Source organism: Takifugu rubripes, chromosome 12 (assembly GCF_901000725.2).
Source record: "Takifugu rubripes chromosome 12, fTakRub1.2, whole genome shotgun sequence".
In the NCBI taxonomy this organism is placed as follows: domain Eukaryota; kingdom Metazoa; phylum Chordata; class Actinopteri; order Tetraodontiformes; family Tetraodontidae; genus Takifugu; species Takifugu rubripes.
Genome location: NC_042296.1, coordinates 12714141 through 12740439, shown reverse-complemented (window position 1 = coordinate 12740439; position 26299 = coordinate 12714141). Strand labels below are relative to the sequence as shown.

At 50.3% G+C, this 26299-nt stretch overlaps 1 protein-coding gene across 1 annotated transcript; it reads left to right on the top strand.

Moving 5' to 3' along the window:
- Positions 1–10879: 10879 nt before the first annotated feature.
- Positions 10880–23935, top strand: LOC101061957 (TGF-beta receptor type-2). The gene is made up of 7 exons (XM_003969274.3): positions 10880–11196; positions 13708–13849; positions 14596–14786; positions 16829–17604; positions 18270–18411; positions 22157–22281; positions 22738–23935. The coding sequence occupies exons 1-7, from the start codon at positions 11124–11126 to the stop codon at positions 22915–22917; spliced, it is 1629 nt and encodes a 542-aa protein (XP_003969323.2). The 5' UTR covers positions 10880–11123; the 3' UTR covers positions 22918–23935.
- The last annotated feature ends 2364 nt before the right edge of the window (positions 23936–26299 follow it).

Below are 26299 nucleotides of genomic sequence, written 5' to 3'. Positions count from 1 at the left end.
TTTCTTGAATCGGAGTCTTCTGAGAAAAGTCTGCTCCGCTGCCATTCCCAACGAACGCTCGTTAGCAGGAGCAGAACTGCACAACTGCAACAGACAAGAAGCAGTTTTAAGCTTAAAAAGCTGATATGAAAGAGTCTCTGTGTGCAAATGTAATTCCAGGAAATCAAAGGTCCATGTTGAAAACAAGAGCTGTAAAATAAAAAAGCTTGACTTTAGTGATTCATTTGTAATTTCTTCCCGAACATTGAGGCAAAAAAAACCCAGAAGTTTCCTGGAAGAAAACAGGTTACCCAATCACAGCGACTTCACATTTCTGGGAAAGTACAAAAAAAAAACGTCGATAAGCAAAGTTGCAGATGGTTCCAAGTAGACATTTTCTAAGTAAAGCAGACGTGTTCCCCTGGAGTCTCTGTGAGAGTGATGGACTGGTGCTGTCCAGGAGGTGTTCCTGCCTCTCAGCCAGGACTCCCGGACTCAGCCCGATAAAGAACGGCCATTAGTGAGCAGTAAACAGATGGGTGGGTTATACCAACATCATTCCCACAGAGCTTCACCTGAGCCTCATTATCTTTAGTGTTTCCACAGAGCCCCCCCCCCCCCCCCCCCCCCCCCCCCCCAGGTGACAGCAGATAACAAACGCTTGTGTTTGGCAAAAGGTGCGTTCAGGTTCAGTCGTAAATTACAGGGTGAAAATAACATTTTCAGTGTGCTGCTGCGCCCTAATAAACAGTGAATTACAGCATTCGGGGCCCTTTTTCAGATCCTGGGATTCCAGGTGCTTTCCCTGAGACAAAGACACGTTTCAATATGAGCTATGGATCTTAATAAATAATAAACAACAATGACTCCATTTATGAGGTTCCGGAGGCAGGAAATAGTTGCTAGAATATGAAGGTAGAGCCGGTACGGTCTCAGGAGCTGATCTGTTTATGACGGACGTTCAGGTGGAACCGGACAGTGTTTTCATGTCGTCCTTAAGGAGTCTTTCTTTCTGACGTGTGGAACATTCCCCTCTCCGAAAGTTGGCCATCACGGTGAGAAGAACAGTAGCCAAGAGTGACAGAGCCGCGCAGAAATGCCTCATTTTCCTCCTTCAGTCACTCACTGCTGTACTTCAGGAGCTGGCCCGGCTTTTTAATGCTCCCTTTATTGCTTTTCCTCCTGTTGGGCTGTCATTCTGCCCAAGTGTGTGTGTGTGTGTGTGTGTGTGTGTGTGTGTGTGTGTGTGTGTGTGTGTGTCTGTCTCTTCAGACATCCTAGTGAAGGACTAGCAGCCCGGTTGCCATAGCGGCAGTGGGACAACAAGTGTACACAGTGGGGAGGATTTGAACGTGCAGGGGGGAGGCTCCTGCTGCTGCTCCTCATCTCCACAGCTCTACTCTTGGTCAGTCCATTTGGATTTGTGTTAAGCCAAGCGTGCACCACACCCGGAATGATTGACATTAATGATAATGCGACGTATTTTTATGCACATTTTTGCTTTGTCCGTTAAAAAACAAAAGACAATGAGCCGTTAATGTGATTCTGTTTGGTTCTGGTTCCAAAACCTTCACACACCAAGGAGCTGAAGCACCACAGACGTGTCGCCTTGACCTCCCGCCTGATGAAGACCACGGAGAGGCTCCGAGCGGAGCGCAGGGCTGAATCACCTGGAGCTTGTTCAGCGATCTCTGCTGCTGGCTGGACTGGATGGACGACCACGGAAAGGCTGAAGCAGTGTCGCCGTGTGTCCCAGGAAGTGGCTTCAGCACGGCGGCCCCTCGGGGAAGACGCTCTCACCGCTTCTCTTCACCTCTGACATCAGCAGTTGTTACCTCCAGAAGGTTTCTGATGGCTCCGCCGGCATTGAAGCCCTGTTTATACGTTTAAGTGCTACTTCTGAGGTAGCCTCAGACGTCCTCCACACTGTCATCTGATGGGGAACGGGCAGCTCCCATTGGGGCAGGAAGAGACTGAATCAGCTGGTCAGGAGGACCAGAGCTGGAGGACGGCGGACAAACTGACCTCCATCATGGAAAATACACCTCTGCCTCCGTGGAGGCTCTGAGCAGCTCGTTCAAGTCTTCCATTACCTCCAATCAGCTGATTTATTATATTATATTATTCTTTTTTTTGCAGATCATTTTTCCTTTGTATTTTTCTAAATGACCTCCTTCTGTCTTGATTGAGCCCTCTGCGCTTCACTGTCGTTCCTGCTGTTTCTCCCCCTCCTCTGTGCCACCTGTGCTTTCGTTAACGCCACACAGGTGATTCAGCGGTCATAAATGCTCTTTCTGCATCTTTTCTGCTCATCCATCAGGAGTTGGCTTTACAGCCTCCTGAAGTCTGAACAGCGATTGTTATGATCATCTTATGGTTATGTAATTCTGTAGAGGCCAGACAGCTATGATCCAGATTTAGAAGAATCCAGCCTCACGCTGTGGGTCACGCTGTGGGTCACGCTGTGGGTCACGCTGTGGGTCACCTGTGGGTCACGCTGTGGGTCACCTGTGGGTCACGCTGTGGGTCAAGCTGTGGGTCACGCTGTGGGTCAAGCTGTGGGTCACCTGTGGGTCACCTGTGGGTCACCTGTGTTTCTGTGACTCTGGCTGGAGTCATTGACACTTGTGTAAACTCTGCTGCTCCGCTTTCCTTTTCCAGCACTCCACAAATTGTCTCAGACACAATGGACCCAGCTGAAGGATGCGGACATTAAAAGGAAGCTGTAATTATGTGGCAGATTTCAGGTGACCACACGGTTCCTCTGGACGGCAGCGGCAGCGGCAGCAGGAGCAGCGGTGTTTTTCCTGTGAGGACAATGGAGCCTCGCTGCAGCGCGCAGCCTCCACTATCATTGTTGTCTCGCCAGTGGTCACATAATGGAGACAGAGTTCAGATGGAGCAGCGCACAAACACATTTTCTCTTCCTCTCGTAACAATCTGGAGACGCTCAACCTCGTAACCTCCTGCGCCTTTAACGACGGCCTGAAATTACCCAGAAAGAAAATTCAGCTCGCCTAGCAGCTGCGCTGGAGACAAAGCGCTTAGGCAGCAAGTTGAGGTGCGAGTTGGGCCATAACGGCGCTGCGTTTTAATGAGGATGATTGTGTGGAAATGGAGGCTGTGGGCCTCTTTCCTCTGCAGACTTTAAACGGGGCCTGCGTGTGCATGAAAATGGGCTGCTGTGGAGAAGATGCCTGTTACTGAACACATCCGATAGCCCCACATGGACCACACCGGACCGCTGCCTCAGTTGTTGCCTCTTCAGCCTCACAACATTCTGCATCCTCCATCGAACGCTAACCGAGGGCAGCTCCTCGAGGCTGCTGATGGTTCTGCCTCAAGAAGAGCAGCTTTGTTTCCAGCCGTAACAAAGGCCGACTCATGGCAGACACAGTCGCCACTGTGGCCCCCAGCAGCTGAAACCCTCTCGCTCAGCGTACCGGACTCTCCGGCTGCTGGGCTTCATGTTTACACATGTGAGAAGATGCACGAACCTGGAGGGAAAAGCTCTTTTCTAACTCTGCTGGAGAAGAATTCGGTAAGTTTTGGGGACTTCTCGATAGCTATTAATCAACGACAGCCGCGGTTTCCCCTTTTTTTGAGAATCAAATGTGGATTCTGTCTAGACTATCTTCCTGAAGACCAAACGCGATGATGAAATTCTCATTAAAATGATGAATCCACAGACGAGTCACCAGTTCCCTTGAATATCTAAATCACCGAGTGTCTTGAGAGGTACTGGAAGAGCTCGCTGAGGAAATTCCTCCAAGCGTGAAAGCTGGCAGCCGCTGTGTTTGGATGAGCACGCCGGGATCTGGCGAGCTTGTCGTCTCCAGCAGCCAGAAGGAGCTTCATTACAGCTGATGAGTGATTGTGACATTGATGTCTTTGTCTGAATGAAAAAATCATGGATCTGGAAGCTGCAAAGTCAGACGGCCTCGAGACTCGACATGTGTAAATCAGAGCCGAGGAGAATTCCTGATCTTCCATCAGCAGCCTCTTCTGAGCCTCATTAGCACATAAAGGCCAGGGCGGCTCCTGCAGACCACGGCTCTGATTGGCTTGTCATTTGCCTGCTGCTGTTTGGAGGAAACGTACAGAGGTTCCATCTCACTTTGTGTCATGCACAGTTTGTTTAAAAGGAGGCGAGCTTGCACGATCAAAGTGACGCTGCAGAGCTCCGCTTGGCTGCCGAGCGGCTGGGAATGGGACTGCGTGTTCACAGTCACGGTAAATTTACAAACCAGTGAGGGAAAATGAGCCCCTCCGTGGAGGAACAGCTTATGGAATGGGGCGTTAAATTAAATCCATTTGGACTCTGGAAGTGGTGGGGACACATTTCAGCTGCAACTTAAAATATTTGACATATTTCTCTCCGAGACAGTGAAGCGAGCGCATGTTGGCTGGTCGTCTTTAAATGTCTGCACATGCTGATGGAACAAACACATAAAGGTTGTCCTACGGTTTAGCGCCTCGACCTTGCAGACCCGGAATAACGGGCTCTTCTGAATTCAGGATTTAAGGCTTCGGTGTGTAACTTGTCACAGCGAAGAATCAAACAGCCGTATTTGGAACGTGTCAGGCAGAGACGAGCGGGCATGATGGTGTCTTTTGGGACTCCTCGCAAAGATTAGCACTAATTTTGTTGTACTTTCTTAATTTTAAAAACATTCACATTAATCTGGATTTCATCTGTTGACCTCATTCATTTTTTCTTACAGCCCCTTTAGAGATGAAGCTTCTAAATATCTGGTAAAACCCACATTAAAGCAGAGAATTTGAGCATGTTTTTGTGTTCTGGATGAGGTTTGTGTAACAGAAAGCATCAGAAAACTGTCTCCCCATCTGATAAAATCATGAGGTACAGACTAGACAAATGTAGCCTCAAGAGGCTCAGAGGAGGCCGAATGTGCTGCAGAACTAATGGAAGCTGCTTAAAGGTGCCACCAGTTCCCTCTAAATATTGGCAGGGAAACAAGCAAAGCCATCTAACTTTCTGTAATTTGATTTGGAATCCCCGTCAGTCCTGCTTTCTCCACTCTTCTCTCACACATACGCACAGAGGACTGTGCAGCACCATTCCCAGCCGCTCGCCCTTATCGGTGTCAGGTCGCGGTGGTATTTCCTGTCTGGAACAAGAGCAGAAGGTGGCACAGGATGACTGCAGCTTCCTGCTCTGGCACGCCCATCGTGCACCCGCTGGCTCTGAACACTGAGATCGTGCTGCAGCAGAGGAAGTGTTGCCCGTGTTAGCATCACTTAGCTCACGCATCTGTTTCCCAGAGACGAAGGATACTGCTGCTAGCTGCTAGCTTAGAGCGCTTCATCTGTAATTCATCTGGTCCTTAATGGGCTTTAGTACAGGTGTAGGAACCAGCAGAGGAAGAGAGTGTGACAGTGTGGAGCTCACAAATATACCAAACTGAACACCAGTTCAGATTGTTTTCATGCCAATGAATGCCACATCAGCTGACGGTTGTATCTTGTGAATATGTTTCAATATCCTCCAATTAAGCCCCAGATGTGTGGGCCAACCTCTCTGGAGATCATGTGACTTCCTGAGCGGCCCTCTGGGTAGAAAGTGCTCTTCGTGGGACTTTAGAATATTGCCTTTTTTCTTCCTGTTGAAACCTTGTTTGCCTGGAATGTTGTTTCATCCCGATCTGTGCAGCCGTTCCCATGGGAAGCACAGAGCCGAATCTTTGGGCTCATCAGGGGAAATCTGCACGTTTGTAAATACGGCATGTGGCTGCTGAGGCCAGCGAGAAGCTGCCCTTCAAACGTTCCGACGTGGAACATTTATCCCACTGATGACACTGATGGCTTCATGTGTACAGCCTGATGTTTGTGGCCCTTGTTGCTACTAATTAGAGAGCAGAAGCCCCACAAGTTTAGTGAAATTACAGGACAGCAAGTCACAGAATTAGGAAGCTGAATTCTAGAGTTCAGGATAAACTAATTAGTCTTTAAGGGCTTTGTTCCATTTAAATGGTGAATAAATATTCAGTCTTGAAGCCCTAAAAACTGACGGCACAGCAGGAGGCAACAAGATCCGCTGGTGGATTTGCATTCTGTTGTTGCACTTTAGAGATAAACCTGACGAAGCCTGTTGAGTAAAACCCAAAATCCACTTAGCAGCTGATCATGATGTGGGACAGAAGCTAACCCAGAGCCATCTCAGGGTGCACGAGTCCACTGTGGTGTCTGCACATCTGTCCAGAACATCAAACACAGATCGCCAACAATAATGAAAAAAAGAATAAACGCTTCTGTTTTGTGCCCAGTAAAAGAGCACAGTGAGTAGGAAAAAAACAACGTTTCACTGTTTGTAGATTAATGTTTAGCTTCTTATTCAAACGCTGCAAAAAGGAGCTAATTTAGTTCAAAGACAATTTTCCAACCTTCTAACGTCGTATTGACCCTTTTTCTCAAACATCGTAACACATTTAGCACTTTTTCCACCTAAAGACATAAATAATGTCCTCAGGACCAACGTATTCGTCCTCTTGTGCTTAACTTGACTTTAATTTATTACTTTAAAGCATAAAATTAAAAGCTAATGTAAATGAGAAGAGTGTCAGTTTGAAATGTTTTGATGGGGCCTAATCAGAGATAATGAACCCTCCTTCATCCTCGTTAAATGCTCATTTCCTTAAGTAAGCTCCTTCAGACGCCTCCTGCTCCGTGTGATCTCTGGTTCTGGTTCTGTGCTCCGTTATGGGACAGTTGGTGAGGTCGGAGAGGAGGAGGGTGTCTCGGGGGGGGGGGGGTCACAGCACCAGCCCAGCTCACCTGTGACACCTGTGAGGGTCATGTCGCAAAAATAAACATTAAACTACAGTTTGAATAGACAGAAATGAACTCCAGCCCCAATTCTAGTTGGGAGTAGTCCAGCCCCCCCCACCCCCCACCCCACCCCATTCTCATTAAAACCAGACTTTTGGACACCTCTCAAGGTTCCACCAGAGAACAATGGCCATGACACCAACCATTGCTGATAAACTCTGCCTTCCTCAAGAGTTTCGCAGTAATTTAGCAGAACAAAAGGTGGTGTGGGCCCTGCCGCCAGCGGAGCGAGGCCTCGTCCGAGCGGCCCTGAAGCCAAACTTCCTTCAGTTTGCCAGTCAGAACCAACCAAACGTGCCAAACGATTGTGTGGGATCGTGGGAGTTCTGCACCATCGGCAGCCATGTTGGGACAGTTGTGTTCACAAACTCTCACACTGACTCAGATTTCCTCTGTTTCCAAGGGAAGCAGGAGGAAGTGGCAAAGGTTGGAACAATAGCAGGTCAGAGCTGCCGTGCACAGAGGTGCACAGAGCTGATCCACCTGTGCACCTGTGAGGTTCAGGTCACACAGACGCGTCGGGATCAATCTGAGCCTCGATTCATGATGCATGAACGTGCGTCTGCTTCTCTGCCATCTTTGTTCCACCTTCGGAATTCTGCTCGAGCCGGATCGGAGCAAATCTGAGTGTGTGAACGGAGAAAGTGGGCGTGGAACTGTGCTGTCTCAGACAGGAGTGTGTGTTCGGAGTGTGTGTTCGGTGGGCTACAAACCCTGATGCAACACGCTCAGGGGCTTTTTCCTGTTGTGTGAAGTAAATCCAGTATTTTAGAGTTTTGGAGCTGTTTTTCAGCCTGAAGCATTAAAGGCGCTAACGCTGCTGATGGCCGCAGACATGATGTCATCAGTTACACTCGCTTTTTCTCCTCTTCAAACTCTTGCCTTTCTTTTCTTCCATTGTCCATTGCATTCTGTTCACACATATAATATAGACACACAGAGTAAAGTGCATATATTTGATGATGTACACATGTATAAATAACTCCTTAAGACTTGCTGCAGGCATCTTTTGCTGCTTGTCTGTGCAGTGTGACGGGGAAAATCGAACATTCTGTCTGATACTGCTGTAACCCTCTGCCGATCGACATTTCTCAGAGCTGCTGAGTCAGCGTTTGGGGGGTTTTAAGTCGAGATGAGACGTTGCTCATCTTCAGAAGCAGGTGGGCTTGAAAGGTTACATCCATTGTCAGATTAGCATCCATGCTAGATATGCTAGCATGACTCCATGAAAATGCAGCAAAGGCACCACAGAGCCTGTTGGTAATGCGTTGAGACCTTGGAAAATCTGGCCTGATCCTCATTACCTGATGAATTAGCATCTTGGTGATTCTTATCATTACTGGCACTTTAGTTTAGAGACAGAATTCCTGCTTCGTCGGTGTGTTTCACCCTTTTAATGGATTTGCACATGAAAAATACACATGAAAAAAACAAGTGCTCACATGAGTGGGATTTTTCTGCTAGTGTCTAAATAAGGAAGTGGCTTTTCTTAGTCACATGACGGAGAGGGGTCACGTGCCACAGAAAACGTACCTAAATCTATCAACGCTTCTGGTCATGTGACGCTGCTGAGGCCCAATCCCGCGGCACCACTGACACGGCCGAGAGGCGCCTCCAGCTTCAGACACAATCACAAACACCACAGATTCCCACAGCACACAAAGGCCTCTTATTGGTGTCGTGGAAGATTTAGTCCAAAAAGCACTCGATACGTTGCTATGGAGACAGCAGAACTCCAGCACAGGTGTACAGCAGGAAGGTGCCTTCCTGAAGGGAAGGTTCAGGCAGCAGACGCGCCACAGTGAGCTCTCCTAAAACGGTGACATTCCCAGCCGGATCGGGGAACTTTTCCTGTCTGGCTGCCAAACACGGCGTGTCCATTTCCAGATGTCTTCAGCGGCTCCTGCGGACATGTTTCCCAGGAACTGAGCCCTTTCACAGCCGCCATCTTAGTAGATAACCAGGCCCTCCACATGGTCCTTGGAGCTGGAGAATTCCTGGAAGCTGGAGAATTCCCGATCAACAGTGAGCCGTGTCAGCGGCGACGAGCGTGACGTCAGATGTTCTGACTCACGATTCAGAGGAAACTTGGGCGCTCCTGACGTGGTTCTGTTGCATCTCTTTTGGCATCTGCAGAAACAGTGTGAAGTGATGAGGCTGTTAAATGTGGGATTGGATCAGAGAACGTGTGGAACAAAGGTCACAGATTCTGTCATGTACGGATTTTAAGGAGCAATAAAAGCATTTTTCTCTCCAGTCGACCCTGCAAAGGAAACAGCAGCTAAGAAGAAGAAGCGTTTTCTTCCTTCCAAATAATCATAAATGAGTGTTTTCTCGCAGGACTCCATGATATGTGACTCCTCGCCCCCGGGGACTTTACTGAACACTCATAAAATCCTGCTTGATCCAGATGAACTCAACTAAGTTGAGTGTCTCTGTGGTTTGGACATAAACATCATCGCCCCAGATTCCAGTTTGCAGACCAGTTGCGTTAGAGCCTTTTCCATAAACGACACTCTGAGGCCATCATAATTTTAGACGTTTTCCTTTAACGGGAGAAACGTGTGCAAGGAAAAGCTAAAAGTAACAAATGGTAAAATACTAAAAAAAAAAAAAGGCGTTTAAATATATTTTTGCGGGCGCCCAGTGGGTGCTTCCTGTGGAGGTGCAGCAGATCTGGTCCAGCTTTGTTTGGGTGTTGTGGTCTGCAAACAGGATGTCTTCACCCTCCGGAGGCCACGTGCGGTGGGGCCACGGAGCACCGGCCATTCTGGGCTCAGCGCTGTCGGGTCTCCACCTTGTGGCTTGGCCTCCATCTCACAGTGCTGAACGGCTGCCTGGAAACCACAGACGCCCAGGGGTGACCGTGATCACGCCCCCCCGAGGGGCTAAAAGTGAGCCGGTAAAGTCAGCTCGCCTCCATGTAGACCGGTGCCGGTCCAATCCTGACTGGGAGCCCTCCTCCGAGACCGGAACCAGACAATTGAGTCCTTTTCATTCTGAGGTCAACATAACCTGAAAAGTGCCCAAAAGGCTTGTGGAGCCAAATCGGGGGGGGGGGGGCAGGAATCGGAGGCATTTACACGAGAATGTCACATATTTCACCAAGGCTCATCAGTAAATTAGCTTAATTAACCAAATTACTGTACATTGTAGCGCTCTGGCTAATTCAAGCTAATATGAAAATGTTGCCATGAAAAGAAATCCTCCGTTCTTGTCGGGACACGTTTGGCTGCTTGGCTGAACGATTGTCGAGCAGCAGGGAGGAAGTTCCACGGAGCAGGAAATAGAAGCGCTTCGCTCGAGCTCATGAGCACGTTCCAGATGAAAATGGGGAAATCAGATGGTTCTGGGGCCGGTCCTGGAGCTGGGAGGGGTGTTTGAGGGTGTATAGGAGGAAACATCCTGTGTGGAGAGATATAAGACCCAGGGTCACGGGGTCAGCCCTGAAACCTGACATCATGCTGGAAGTATGCGCAGCCACAACACGGCTCCTCAAACCTCCGTGGGCCACGTTCGCCTGGTTTACGGCCGCCGGCGGAGCCGCGTTCCCCACCCCTGACGTCACCGTTGATGGAGCGAGACCTGGACGGAGTCCAGAGGAGCATGGAGACGTTTAGTGACTACATGGAAACAGGGCAATAAGGGAATGGGGAGGGGGGCAAACATCCCGGGACCCAGCCTCTGGGAGGGTGGAGAGAGCTGGGCCGGGGGTAGCTCGCTGTAGGTGAACGGAGGGTTCTTGGATCAAGTCCCGGTCCAGGACCCTCCCCCGACCCCAAAAGGGATTAAGCTGTCCAGAAATTCAAGAATCTTCTTAGCTGTAATAAATATGTCTGTGATCAGGATGGTTTAATAACTCCTGATAATAACGACAGAAGCTGGTCACAGACGCTCTGAAACTCTTGGATCCACAAATTTAGAGAGTTAAAAAGGAGCAAAGCGAGGAGATCTGGCAGATCCTGTTATTCTGTGATCTACTGGCTTCCTTTAGGTGCTGCTATTTGTGAGCCTGTCATTTCAGAGCTGGGTTCCAGCCCCTTAATGACAGGGTTCAGACGTTACTGTAGAGAGCTCCTCTGAGGAGGAGGAAGAACGAGTCCAACCCCTCTGAAGATTTCCTGTTTGATGAAAAGTGCATATAGGGCAAAGCTGCCGCCGCCTGCTGCCTTTGCTCCGCAGCTTCTCCCGCACAGAGGCGGCGGTTCGGCAGAACCACTGAGTCCAATCAGGATCTTAACCCCGATGTCAGCGCTGCTTGGCCCAATTCATGAGAAAAGGAGGCGCGTTTCCACATGGAGCTACTCGGCGTGGCCGTTTTTTGGTGCGGGACGATCCTCTGCGGCTCCGTCCTGCTGCGGGAGGCGGGTGAGTCCGAGCCGACACCGAACCGACACCGAGCCGACACCGAACCGACACCGAGCCGACACCGAACCGACACCGAACCGACACCGAGCCGACACCGAGCCGAGGCGACACGCGTGGCCCGATTTAACACTTTTATTTCCTGGGGAAAAGTTTCCAGGAAGCACTTTGTGTTAAAGTTCACCTGCTCAGTCACAGTGCGATTTTCTTTAAATGTTAAGTTTTACAGGAAACGGAACTACGTAAAACTATGTAAACATTTGGCAATGGGTCATCTTACATAAAGGCTCCATATTAAGGGTATATTGTCTTTATTAAACGAGGTCACAGTTAAGGGGCATTATTTGGCCCGTCCACGTTTCCCAGTAGAACCAATAACCTTCATAAAACTGTCACCTTGTTTAATAATTGAGCAACAACTATATCAACAAGTCTGTAGTCATCCAGGTTGGTTAGTGGTGCGTCAGCATGTGAGGTGAAATGAGAGCTTAACAGTTGGATCTGTGGCGCTGAGACGCTGCAGAACCAAACAGTTCTGCTTCTGATCCCATCCAACAGGGACACGGACTTTATCTGTCCATGCCTGGTCACCGGTTCTTAACCCTTAAATGCAGATCAGGAGGGTGTACAAGCGTTCCGAGCCGGGCTCGCTGGTCCAGACACGTTTGTTAAGCAGCTCAATCGGTGACAGCAGTGAAACAGGGTTGATTCCAGTGGTGTTCTAACCCCACGGTTGTTGTCTCACTGCCACGATTGCTACAAATACACACGTAAAAGGAAGACGGGAAGAAGAAGCGCTGGCCGCCCACCTGATGTCTGCTCAGCAGGACCACAGACAGGCAGCCGGGTCCTCGACACCGTCTCTGCGTTCAGATGGTTTCACCACGACGGAGGTGCTTCACCATCACGTGGGAGCGTAGCGTCTCTACATCCAGAGATATTCATGTCTTCGTTAGCAGGCACACCCAAACAAGCATGCTAGCTGGGCAAAAGTGATCATTAAACGGTTAATTTGGGGCTGAAACCCTGGTCTCAGACGACTTATCTCCATCCTCGATGTGTATTTGCAGAGCTAACAAATGAAAGGGTGTTTTACTTTCATCTGACTTAAGCCTCAGTCCCAGAGGCACCGAGCAAATCTGGCGGCTTCTAATCCTCTCGCTCTCTGCAATTATCCGTAGCCCTGGGTGACAATTACTACTATTCATCTCCAAATACCCCACCCCTGGCTTTAAATGACATGCTCTTTCAGAGGAGTTGCTCTAATGATATAATTATTTCTGCACAACTGTCTTCCCACCACCGGGCACGGCCCCCCCCCCCCCCCCCCGCCCCCCCAGTGATGAGCCACCTAAAACTGCAGCAGGCAGCACTTTAACCTGCTCCCTCCTATAGTTTAGTCTACAGAACCAGCGTAACACTCTGCTTATTTATATTTCGGGGTCACACGAGACGAGGAAAGAAAACAACATCTGGCTCTGAGGGCGGCGGAGCGGCAGCAGGGTCGGGGTGGCAGGAACGTCCAGCGCCGCTTCTTCCTGCTGCAGCTTCTACAGTATTTTTGCCGCTGCCGGCCGCAGGTTTGACCCCACCCAGCGGATTAGATGAAATAACACAGGAGGCCTTCTGTGGCCGATGAGACGCACGCAGGCGCGCACGCGCACACATGCGGCTTTCACCTTCCATTTCGACATGTTTTGAGGTCACGTGACCATGCCAGAGCCCCGTTTGGCAGCCTGCTAGCATCTAACGCGGAACCAAGACCAGGCCGTTGTCGGAAACAGGTGCACCCCCAGTTCGCATGAAGTCGCGTTCACATGTGGTTTTTACCGTCACATCCTTCAGACACTGTTGCACCGTTAATGGTGGTTCGTCTTTCAGGTCGCAGCATTCGATGCTAAAAACAGGAAGTGGGATTTGGTTCGTGGGAGTTTCGCTTGTGTGTGTTTACTTAACTCCTCCCTGTCCTGCAGAAACTCTTCATGTGGCACTTTTTCCATCAGTCCCGATCCCTGGAAATGTGGAATATCCTCTATTGAGGGTCGTTTCCAACCCTGAAATCCTGTTTCCATGTGTGACTCGGATCTGGTGGATGATTTCTTTCCATTTTAAGAAGAGGGAAAATCACAGAAGAGCAGCGAAATCATTGCTGTGTCTGATTTCAGAGCGTCAGAAGCACAGGAGTGTGTGTGTGTGTGTGTGTGTGTGTGTGTGTGTGTGTGTGTGTGTGTGTGTGTGTTGGGGGGGGCAGTTTCACTGTACACAGACGCTGAGACGTCACCTCATATTTGGAAAAACACCTTCGTAAACGCGGTGTCGTCTCAGCTGAAGGTGCATCCACTGTGTTCTTGGCTGGCAGTGGGGTGGCGACCGTCACACCCACGCCTCACGCCACGCCGCCTCACGTCACGCCGCCTCGCGCCACGCCGCCTCGCGCCGGCCTTTGGAGCACTTTGAGTCTCCTCCTGCTTCATTATTCTTCCCATTTTCTCTCTGTCTCTCGCTCTTTTTTAGAATCTTACATCATGAAGATGCCGAGGCTGTGCAAGTTCTGCGACGTGCGCGCCACCAGCTGCGCGGGCGTCAGGAGCTGCAAGGTGGAGTGTGACATCACCTCCATCTGCCCGGACAAGCAGGACGTGTGCGTCAGTATCTGGTGAGAACTCCCACTGTGGACCCAGGGACAGGACATGTCCTGGTGGACGGCAGGAAAGCCTGGAGTCACGCGTGCACTCGTGCCGCTAATTACTCTGCACTTAGTGGTTTTTACCCTCAGGCAGAGTTTTGAAATATCTACATTATAATAATAAAACTGCAGTAGCTCTATATGGTACTTTAAACCATAGAATAGTCTGTCCTTTTTAGGCAGGAAAGGAAATAGATCATCTTTGACGTCCAAGCATAAATGTAGAGAAACGAGGCGTCATCTCTCTCCCAGCTGCCTTTGAAGCGCCGTCAGTCAGCGCTTTGACAGCTAACAGGATTAACTGGGAAGCACAGAAACGCCTCACGGCGAGCGTCCGATCCGAGAGGAGCGCGAGTGGGCGAGGACGACGTGAGCGTCTGTGTGAGACGGCGCAGTTTTAGCGTTGGCATTAGCTACGCTGGCACGTCTGAGCCGAGGTCAGCAGGAACAGTCTCAGTAGTTTGTGGCTGCGCTCCTCCGCGGGGAGGCCGCAGGTGAACAGGAAGACGCGCAGGTCCGGAGCGTTGTGGCGCCTCTACCGCTGTCACCAACAGACAGACAAATGTGCCACTTTAGAAAACAGCTCCGCCTCATTGTCTGGCAACAGGATAATCCTCTAGATGCGAGCAAAAAGCCTTTGGTGGCCAGAAACGCAGCGAGCAGAGGCTCACTTCCCGCCGTTTCATCCTTTGCTGCTTCTTTTCTCGCTACCCGAGGAGGAAGACGGACGCCAACGTGACCTTTGACACCGTGTGCCACAACCCTGCTCAAGCGCTGCACGGAGTGCTGCTGGATGACTACAACAACAGCAAGTGCCAAATGAAAGAAATCAAGGGAAGGGGCTCGCAGTTCTTCATCTGCTCCTGCTCAGTGGACGAGTGCAACGAACACACATTCTTCAACCCCAGTAAGTGCAGCACCTTCACACCTTCACACCTTCACCCACTCTGATCCCACGTGTGACGCACCTGCTCGTACCAGCAGGTGCTGCATCTGTCACCGGCGCCACCTGAGGTATGTGGTTGGCCTCAATGAACGTCTGTTAGCTTGAAGATGCTACATCCATCCCATAGATGTGCGCTGATAGCACGTGTGAGAGTAGATGGACACACATTGTTCTGTATTCCTGCAATGAGAAACGAGACATTTTGAGGGTTGAGGTTCCATCTTTGACTCTTCCATCAGGGGTTGTGCACGTTTGCATGAATGCCTATGTGTATACACACATCCCTCGTCTGAATCCGCTCCGTTACGCAAGAGACGGATGGTTTCCGTGTTTTGCAAGAGAGCAGAAAGAGTGTGATGGAGAAATCAAATAAGTCCAGACGTGGACTTCCTCTTCCTCCACAGGAGCTGGAGTCAATAATCTTACTGTGCGTCTGGGGGGGGGGGGGGGGGGTGCTGGAGGCCAGTTTGTTTGGCTGAGCAGGACCTGGAGGAGAGAAATACAACCAAGTGGTAGTTTTCTGTGTGTAGAACAAATGTTAAATATACGCGATGAGACATAACATAGTCAGCCTGACGATACCGCAGCAGTTTGTCATGTTAGCTATCAGCCAGGGACGCTAACACATGTGCGCTGGGCGGCCGTCCAGACACCATTAGCACATGTTTGCTGAAGCGGAGTCATGTGTGCGGTGGTTTCAACACGGGCCCTGGAGTCAGATGTTTTGGGACGACTGCATCCAGGCAGAAATAACAGCGAGGTACATTTCCGAGGCCTGGCTCCCCACACGGGGCCAAATTGAAAGCATCTGTACAAACCGCGTAATGGAAAGACATTCCCCTCCTCCTGAGAAGGTCCACGCACGCGGGGGAAGTTCTCAGGGACCGACAGGAGACGAGAGGTGTTGTGAGCAATATCCATAAATCAGACGCTGTTTCGCCACAATCGTGCGCTCCGAAGGAGACCAGACTCTTCCAAATGTGAAGTGAGGATTTGGGTGAAAGCGAGGGGAGCTCCAGAACGGGGCAGCTGTTGTCAGAAACACTCCTGACTTTATGAAAGCAACACAAAAAACGTGCAGAGGCCATGTTGAGGTTTTCAGACATGTGGTTTCCTGTTTTAACAGGACTGGAGAGTGCAGACAGACGCTCGTCCTCAGGCCTCGTCGCTCCTCACGTCCACTCATTCCTACACGTCTGTGTCAGAATGCAACAGTTACTCATCGAATCTGGAGGAAGAATTCAAATCATAGCTGTTCTTGAGTCCCCACTGGGGGCTGGGGTTCCGTGTGTCTCCGGGAAAATGCCTTTTTAAAACGTTGTTCATGTTTTTCTTATATATGCAACAACAGTTTGATTTTCACTGTTTGGCCAAACGGCCGCAGGTTCAAAAATAAAAGCATCTTTTTGAAGAGGCCTAATTAGGCTGGCGGAGGGGCGGTGGGCCCGATGCTAACTTGATGTTTGGGTTCTGGGTTTGGTGGAAGGTGTTCTGGTAGTAGGGGGAGGTACCAGAACCCCTTCAGAGCACTGCCAAGCTACCCTTGAGCAAGGCACCGAACCCACAACTGCTCACATAGGGCTCTGAGATGAACGAGCAACTCATCCGGGGGGGGGGGGGGGGCTGCCTCCCCATGACCCCGAAAGGGATGAAGCCGTGAAGAAGACATGAGAGAAAGAGGAAAAATAAAAGTTACCAAAGACCAAGTTAACACTACTAAATGATACAGGGCTAATGTGTTAGCTAACCCACATTTCACTCCTGACTTGTTTTCCTTCTCTGGAAGCTAAACAGTGTCACACACGGCTATCAAAGCCCCCAAAGAAGCTTTGATCTCTGTGTTCTTTGGAACTACATAGTAGATGTAAAATAAATCCACAGGCCTGCTAAATGAAACTGACCTCTTTTAGATTCTTGTCTTTGCTTCAGACATTCTAATTGATTCATGTCTAAATTTGATTTTCGTCCCAGCTAAAGACTTTAACTCTCTTTTGTCCCTTTAGCCACGGACTCTCCGGTGGTGGCGGTCGTCTTAGTGAGCCTGGTGCCTCTCTTGGTCATGGCCGTTGTCGTCATCGCCTCCTTCTACTGGTACCGAGTCTACCGCCAGAGGAAAGCCAGCTCCCGGCGTAAGAAAGGTCCTCCCCTGGACTTCAGCGATAACCGAGCCATCATGATGGACGACGAAGGTTCCGACAGTAGCTCCACGCACGCTAACAACCTTAACCACAACACGGAGTTGCTGCCCATCGAGCTGGACGTTCAGGTCGGGAAAGGACGCTTTGCAGAGGTTTACAGAGCCAAGCTCAAGCAGGGCTCTTCGGTCAGCGGGGAGCAGGGCTTCGAGACGGTGGCCATCAAGATCTTCCCGTACGAGGAGTATGCCTCCTGGAAGACCGAGAAGGAAATCTTCTCCGACGCAGATCTGAGACACGACAACGTGCTCCACTTCCTGACGGCGGAGGAACGGAAGGTGCAAAGACAGTACTGGCTGATCACGGCCTACCACCCAGCAGGGAACCTGCAGGAGTACCTGATTCACCATGTGATCAACTGGCATGACCTGTGGACGCTGGGGGGCTCCTTGGCCTGCGGGGTGGCGCACCTCCACAGCGACCGCACCGCCTGCCGGCGCTACAAAGTGCCCGTGGCACACAGGGACATCAAGAGCTCCAACATCCTGGTGAAGAACGACCTGACCTGCTGCCTGTGTGATTTCGGGCTGGCGCTGCGCCTGGAGAACAACCTGTCGGTGGACGAGCTGGCCAACAGTGGACAGGTAAAGACGCTAGGGTTAGGGTTAGCAACCCTAGCAACAACTGCAACTATTCTGAGCAACACCTGTAGCCTGAGCTGACCAGTGCTGCTAAAAATAGCGCGTGACTGTTGCAACGTTCCTCTTGTGATGCGGAAAACAAACGGATCGGACGGAGTCTTAATGACCTCATCATGCTGATGCAACAGAGCGGAGTCACGTCAAACTCTCATTTTAGTGGCTCATGATGAAAAGCGCTCAGCTTAGCACGTGCACGACCTCCACGCCGCTGAAATGTCACAAATTCACAGAACGCATCGTTTTTCCAGGCTGGGAACTGGAAAAAGAACAAAGATGTGGTTGAAATCACAGCAATCTTTGTTTTTCCGATGATGTCATCCGTCAAATGTTCCTTCCCGTAACTGTGCGTCAGATCAGCAGCGAGTTAGCAGCGAGTTAGCAGCGAGTTAGCAGCGAGTTGGCAGCGAGTTGGCAGCGAGTTAGCAGCGAGTTGGCAGCGAGTTAGCAGCGAGTTAGCAGCGAGTTGGCAGCGAGTTAGCAGCGAGTTAGCAGCGAGTTGGCAGCTTACTGAGCAGCGTACCGAGTCTAATGAAACACAACAGGTCTAATCAGAGGAACTGAAGCGGCGTTTTGGTTCTAATCCGATGGCGATCTCCGTGTTGTCTCAGGTGGGAACAGCCAGGTACATGGCCCCAGAAGTGTTGGAGTCCAGAATCAATCTGGAAAACATTGAGTCCTTCAAACAGGCCGACGTGTACTCCATGGCGCTCGTACTGTGGGAGCTCACCTCCAGGTGTAACGCAATTGGAGGTAAGATGCCGGCGTTCACGCACCACTGCACCACCCTGAAGATGATCTGCTGCTCTCTTTCCCGAAACGCTCTTTCCCTAATTCCTTTGTTGGGTGTGGCGTCAACTCTGCCCGAGCCATCGGAGATTTCAGATGAACACACGGCAACGCTCTGGTTCAGCTTCTAACAGCACCATCACGTAGTGACCAGTGTATCTTTAAACACTGCTCCTGGCCTTAACTCACAATAGAGGCACCAACCCAGTCCCACGAGCTCCGGAATGGAGCCGGGTTTTCTGTCCCGGCGGGCAGACAACGGCGTTCACGAGGAAACCGGGGATCCCAGGTCAACGTGGGTTGACTCTCCGAGGGGCTCGGCTCTCAACCCTGCCGCGTCCACACTCGGGCGGTGGATTTCACTTCCCTTTAGGGTCGATTTTGAGTCCATTGTGTGGCAGGACTGGTTGAAAGCTGGGTTTGAGCTTGAATGCTGCCACTTTTATCATCTTCCTGTCCCCCCTCCACCCTCCTGGGGTGGGAGTGTGAGTGGCGGAGGGGTTATTCCACAGTTCTGCTGCCATTCAGAGGAAAACACAGCTGACCTTCCCAGCAGCAGAGAGTGCCCTGCTGGTCCGCTCTTTAAAAATAAAAGTCTATTTCCTGTTTTGCAAGCAGCAGACGGTTGAGTGCTCTGTTCTCAGGCTGAGATGGACGTGTGTGTGTGCGTGGAGCTTCTGAGCGTTTCCTGAGAGGGGACCAGAAAAGATACATATTGGGAGAGACGACATAAATGAATCCTGGCTCCCCGTTTCCTCTTCGGAGACTTGAGAGGCCACATTCTTCCTCTAATTTCTGTGGGGAGCTTGGTTTTCTTTTGTGTTTTAACTTTTCACACATAAACAACTAAATGGGTCGGGCTAATTTTAACGTCAGGCCGACTCCTGTTTGGGGAGGGTGAGAGAAGTTCAGGTCCAGTTCGGAAACGAGTCCGTGAGCTTCTGTTGTAAACCGATTCCTTTCTGTCTGTCGGATGGCGGCGCATATTCCCAGAGGGGGTGGAATACTGCGCTTGTTGTTCACATGAGTGATGAAATTAGCTGGGACACCTTTCCAACCGCTCCGAAAACACATCTGGACCAGAGTTCTTTTCGTTTGCATGTGTCCGGAAGTGCAGAGCTGTGCTGCTTTATCCACCGAGCCGTCTGTGCTGTTTCACTGAGACGGCTACGCTGGGACAGCACCACCTTATCTGGACCCCCCCAAAAGCCTCTCAGCTAATGTGTGAACAGGAATCTGCTATTGATCAAGGGAGCGTTTGCAGACGGCACCTTAACGGCCTTCACGGTGGTCAGTGAGGTTCTGATGAGGCCACAGGCTCTTGGGGCAGATGTTCTCAGCAGCACCTCTCTGGGCGTCCTTTTAACGGCTGAAATAAAGCCCCCCCCATTTCTGCCTGTGGCTCTCGTGTGCGTGTGCGTGTGCGTGTGTGTGTGTGTGTGTGTGAGGAAGACAGATGTGTGATCAATACGGCGCCACAGCAGGCACAGAGCTGCTCCATCACAGTTCCGGAGGCAGTGATCTGATCTGAGATCTGCCTGGAGAGGAGAACACAGCCATCTGTCAACAGGCGCCCACGAGCCATCGCTGTGGTTCCACCTGTATTTCACCTGTATAAAGACAGGTGAACAGGCGAACAGACTCGGGACTGGACCTAGACAGAAGTGGATCCAGCTCTCGGGTCTCTTTATCTCTGCCGCACTCCCCAAAAATGTTCCTCCTGTGTAATTTAAAAGGTCCCGATTTAGGGCTTGGGAAGCAAATAAGGGCGTTGCTCCGACGGGTGGGGCTCCCTAGGGGGGGCTCCCTAGGGGAGGCTCCCTAGGGGGGGCTCCCTAGGGGGATCATGGTGGTGTGGAGCTGAATGGAGGCAGAGATGTTGGAGGGCTTTCAGTCCCTGGAGGGAGACTAGGCCGGACTGGTGACCAGAGGTTACCCAGCTGTTAAGCAGATGTCAGACCCTCGTGTGTGTGTGTGTGTGTGTGTGTGTGTGTGTGTGTGTGTGTGTGTGTGTGTGTGTGTGTGTGTGTGTGTGGATTTGATTCAAAAGGGGAACAAATCATGCGTTTCCTGTTTGAGGGGGGGTTTGTCAACCATGAAATGTGTCAGACGATCAGAGTGGACCAGACACTGTCAGCTCATCTATCAACGGTGATCAATGCTGCTTCTCCGGGAACCCGAAAAATGATGAAATGGTGAAATCTGTTTCAGAACCAGAACACTTCCCCCACAGGTGGGCTTGTGTGGGGGAGACGGGGAAAGCTTCTGCCATCTTTTCACCAGGAATCTTGTCAGTGTGCAGCTGTGCGGTGCCGAACCCACTTGTTCGGAGATTGGGTGAAGGTCTGTGAGCACCGGAGAAGGCTCCCAAGCTTTAGCGGTAGCAGTGGCGCTGGTTTGAGTGTCGGGCTGCCGGTTTCAAGCGTCTTTGCTCTGCAGGTCTTGTTCCATTAGACGTGAAGGACTTTCGTCACAATCGGTCTGACATGTGCAGGCAACCGCTGTGGTTTTAACAGCAAACAGGAGGAACTGCGCTTGCAAAAAGAGGAAGTTTCCCCATCTGAAGCCGTTCTTGCTGCCTCCCAGACGCCTGTCGCGCTGAGGGGAAGGTGGATCTGGCTTCAGGTTTGTGTCTGCAGTGAGGAGACAGCAGTGATTAGTGGTGCAGCAGGTTCCGCCTCAGTAACAACAGCCTTTAGTGGGTAAACACAGCTCCATGACTAAACAGCTGCTGAAGCGTCATCGTCTGCTGTGTTTTCCATGGACAGTGTGAGTGTTAGCTTTAGCGCCTCTCCTAGCTTTCTCCTTCCTCCGTTTAATCATGCAATTGTTGTGCAACCAGGTGTCGAGTCACGTTGTTGTCATGTTGTGTGAGGTGAGAGCTGCAGGAGCGGCAGCGTGCCTCTTCAGAAGGTGTTCGTCACCAGTAAAAAGGAGTTCACTCTAAAAGGTTTATTAGCATTTACGTAGCAGGACAGAACTGAATTACTGATTTGTAGTTATGGTGGCTGAATCGTTGCTGTTCCACTTTTACTCACCTGGTTGGATCCTGCTAAGGTATTTCCAATTATGATACCAAAGAAAGAAAGAAACTGTGGTGATTAGTGAGCTAAGGTGATTAGACACGTTTGATAGCTTACTGGTGTGTATGATATTCTATCTTCCTGACTGAATTTGTACAGATTTGTGCCAAAATAACTGGTGTTTTCACAATGGGAGTTGTTGGTTCCTCCCAGGACGCACCGAATCACCTCAAATAAACAGTATTTGGAAGATCTGAGCGCCGGGTTCCAGATTATATCCTTCACTCCAGCGCCTTTTGAATTTTGGCCTCGAGTAAACTGAACTGGTAAATTGCCTTTGACAAGCATCCTGGATTTTGTTGTGTAAGGAGCCGACACAAAGCCAGAGCTGCGTCGGTGTGAGCCTTTAAGCTGCATGACGCTGAGGGTTAAAATGTGATAGTAATAATTCCGTGCGTGTTTCTCCTCAGCAAATATCCCCTCAGCCCAGCTTTGGGCAGCACAGGAGCCTCTAGTTGTTTGTGCTATTTTAAGTTGCAACCTGCAGTTTTCATTTGGAGCACAACGACGCCTTTGAGAGTCATGGATATTCGTACCCTGAGGTGCCGCAGTCCAATCTCCTCTCACCAGGGCCGTCGATTTTAATGTTCCCTTTAAATAAAAGCCCCTTGTTTTTACATTTGCAGAGGTCAAAGAATATGAACCACCATTTGGGAATCTGAGGGAAAATCCATGTGTGGAGAGCATGAAGGACAGTGTTCTGAGAGACAGAGGAAGGCCTGAGGTCCCCAACAGCTGGAGCAACCACCCGGTAAGAGGTTCCACGTGTCCATCCAAGAACGATTAAGACTTAAGCTGATGAGGAACATTCTGTCTTCATCGACACAATAAGCAAATTACAGCAGGAAAATAAAAGCTCATCTAAAGTCAGCACTTTAGACAGTTTAGTCTTGGACCTGCTTGATAAAGGCTGCCAGAGGTGAAACCTTTCAGCATCTGCCCTGCCTGGAGGTAAAGCTCCAGCTGCCTATAGGGGGCATAATGGGAGGGGGGGGCAAAAGTAGCACATAAAGGTCCAAGAGGTCCAGAACTCACTCCCAAGAAATAAAATATGTTCGAAATGTGTTCAAAAGGCTGCATCAGTCGTGTGTGTGTGTGTGTGTGTGTGTGTGTGTGTGTGTGTGTGTGTGTGTGTGTGTGTGTGTGTGTGTGTGTGTGTGTGTGTGTCTACTGTTGGCTGACCTGTGCTCTATGGCTCCCACCACAGGGCATCCAGATAGTGTGCACCTCCATAGAGGAGTGTTGGGACCACGACCCGGAGGCCCGTCTGACAGCGCAGTGTGTCGCCGAACGCTTCTATGACCTGGAGTACCTGGACAAGCTGTCGGACCGTTCTGATTCGGAGGAGAAGATCCCCGAACAGATCTCTGTGGTCGATGAGAAGTAGAGCAGAAACGCCGTCTCCCCCTTCAGGGCGGCGGAGGAATTACAACCGGCTGCTGGAAGACGACATTCCAGTGACGGTTGTGGCTGGAGCCACCAGTCATGGAATGTTGTGTTGGTGACACAGAGCTGGGACTTCCGTGCTTCTCCATACAAATCAGGAATAAATGTACATTTCTTTGGCTTTGATGAACTTTTGGAGCTTAATCAAACACTGATTGCACTTTATGTATCTACAATTTGCAAACCAAAACATTCAGTATCTGCGTTGTTCTGAAGTCAAGTAATATAAAGGGACGTTCTTAGAAAAGGGAGGACTTAAGCCATCAGGAAATTTATATTATATATGGAAAGAACATGAGAAGCTGGAGAACTTCCAAGGGCTGAAAGAGGAGATGGAGAGAATGTGGGGTGTGAAGGCAACAGTGGTCCCAGTAGTGATGGGGACACTAGGGGCAGTAACTGCCCCCCCCCCCCCCAAGCTGAGCAGATGCTCCAGCAGATACCAGGAACCACATCAGAGATCTCTGTCCAGAAGAGTCCCAGGAACAGCTGAGATCCTGGGCAGAACCCTCAGACCCCCAGGCCTCTGGTCGAGGACCCGATCTGAAGGAATAACACTTAGAGTTATTCCACACTCGGCTTCTTAAGATTCATGCTTTAAATATCATTTATTTTTGCATGAAATGGATGGTTGGGACAGAAAATAAGTAGAAGAAACCTGAGAAAATCTGCAGGGAAAGATCGTGTTTTAATCTCAAGGACCATTGTGATGGGGAAGGTGTGTGTGTGTGTGTGTGTGTGTGTGTGTGTGTGTGTGTGTGTGTGTGTGTGTGTGTGTGTGTGTGTGTGTGTGCGTGTGCGGTATAATACTAATATGAAATATATCTATGCAAACAGGACTCTTAACTGGACCTTCCTGCCTATACGCCTCAAAAAGGCTTCTGACATTTGCGACATATAAAGAAATGAAACATTTTTGTATAAATGTGTAAATCATTATTAAAAATATTATAGATTGACATGTGGTGATCTCTCTTGGAATCTGCTCAACATGTGCTAATGTGGAGCTGTCAGCTCTTTGATCCGATCAGGAACGGCCTCATCCTGACGCTAATATTAATATAACCAAGATTTACAGGCACACCAGGGGCCAGGGGCCCAATATTAATCAGCACCACTCTAAATGTGGAGTTTGGGGCTCAACCGGGCCCACCTGCTGTCCCTGCGTGTCCCTTTTACCAATGTTTAGCGTTCTGAGGCGTTCAGGGCCACAGAGCCTCGGACCTGCTGAGCAGCTGGAGGAAGGAACTGTCGCAGGTTTCCAAATGAAAAGGTGACGCAGTGGAATGGGAAACGTGGCCCCCCACAACCTTTTCACATATTGGGGAGACAGTTTTCTCTGCTGGGGAAACAACTTTTTATAACTTGTCTGGAAACACGTGTGTGCGTGAACACACACAAAAAGTGCACAGTCACAGTGACATCACGTGATATTCACTCATTCACGCTGCAAAAAAGATGTGTTATGAATCAAAACACGAGTGGAGAGACTCAGTATGCTCAGCCTGGAGTGTGTGTGTGTGTGCGTGTGTCTGTGAACACACGCACACACACGCATGTGTGTGTGTGTTTAGGTGCAAGTCACCAGGCTGAATGTGATGCTGATGGATCTCACCTGCCTGCCTGTCTGCCTGCCTGCCTGTCTTCCTGCCTGTCTCTCTGCCTGTCTGCCTGTCTGCCTGCCTGTCTGCCTGCCTGCCTGCCTGCCTGCCTGTCTTCCTGCCTGTCTCTCTGCCTGTCTGCCTGTCTGCCTGCCTGTCTGTCTGCCTGCCTGTCTGTCTGTCTGCCTGCCTGCCTGCCTGCCTGCCTGCCTGCCTGTCTGTCTGCCTGCCTGCCTGCCTGCCTGCCTGTCTGTCTGTCTGCCTGCCTGCCTGCCTATCTACCTGTCTGCCTGCCTGCCTGCCTGTCTCTCTGCCTGCCTGCCTGTCTCTCTGCCTGCCTGCCTGTCTGCCTGCCTATCTACCTGTCTGCCTGCCTGCCTGCCTGTCTCTCTGCCTGCCTGCCTGCCTGTCTCTCTGCCTGCCTGCCTGTCTGCCTGTCTGTCTGCCTGTCTTCCTGTCTGTCTGTCTGCCTGCCTGCCTGCCTGCCTGCCTGCCTGCCTGTCTGTCTGCCTGCCTGTCTGTCTGCCTGCCTGTCTGCCTGCCTGTCTGTCTGCCTGTCTCTCTGCCTGCCTGTCTGTCTGCCTGTCTCTCTGCCTGCCTGTCTGCCTGCCTGTCTGCCTGTCTTCCTGTCTGTCTGCCTGCCTGTCTCTCTGCCTGCCTGTCTCACTCGTAGGTAAGGGAAACGTCCGTTGAATCTTGTTTGCACACAACACACATTTCCCAGATCAAGAGTCTTAAACTGAGTGATGGAAACACTAAAACCAATCTAAGAACTGTGCTGGGGGGGCGGGGGGGGGCACGCTACCGTCTAGCATCAGAGAACAGGTCTGTTTATCTCCACACTTGAGCTTCAAGGACTGAAAATCCAGCTGTTGTTTTTTCCTTCAGTGTGAACTTGAGACTCGACGTTGAGACGTCGTTGGACAATAAAAAGCCGTGAAGAAGATTTACTCAGCCTCTCGTTCTCCTGCTCGTCGTCTGAGTGCTCGATTTTCTCTAAAGTGCCAGTCTTGTGGATACAGAACGTTCTTTCATCCAGAATCCAGTTGTGAGGCGGCACATCTGTGAATGCATTAATTGTTGAACACGTGCACTTGGGAGCAGGAGAGGAGCGATTCATCATCTTCATTGTGCTGAGCTCTTGTGGGAAGCTTCCAGCGCCCTTCCTACAGCTTTTTATGCTCTATTTCCATAAACATCACCACAGGCACACTTGTGTAGGCAGCACCACAGACAATGTGGACCGTGCTGCAGGGTGTACATGCAGATGATAAAGGTTTTATGTTGTAAGGAATCACAGCAGCGGTGTCAAATGTAATAAAAGAAGCCGTTTTTCCACCATGAAAGTCTGTGATTCCCGTGATCCTACAGTCAGGAGGTCTAGTCAGCCAAGATGTGTATTTAAAGGAGAGCAAATATTGCCAGTGTTATTTAACGTTTGCTGCCGTCAGGCAAAACATTACGTTTTTGTTTCAGCTGAATTTTTTGCCACGACAAACCCCCGCTGGCTCCAGTCAGGAGCAGATATTTCATGGGCCACATTCTCCGTCCACCGGAATGCTCTGGAATTTAATCTGCTGCGCCCGTTCATTTGGCAGCATAAAGGAAATTAACTCACAGAATTTTGGATTCACTGTCAGCCCTCATGATAAAGAGGGAACAATAACCTTGTATGACATGTGGGGGTTTATCTTTGGTTTTTGGTTTGTGTTCTCAAACTCC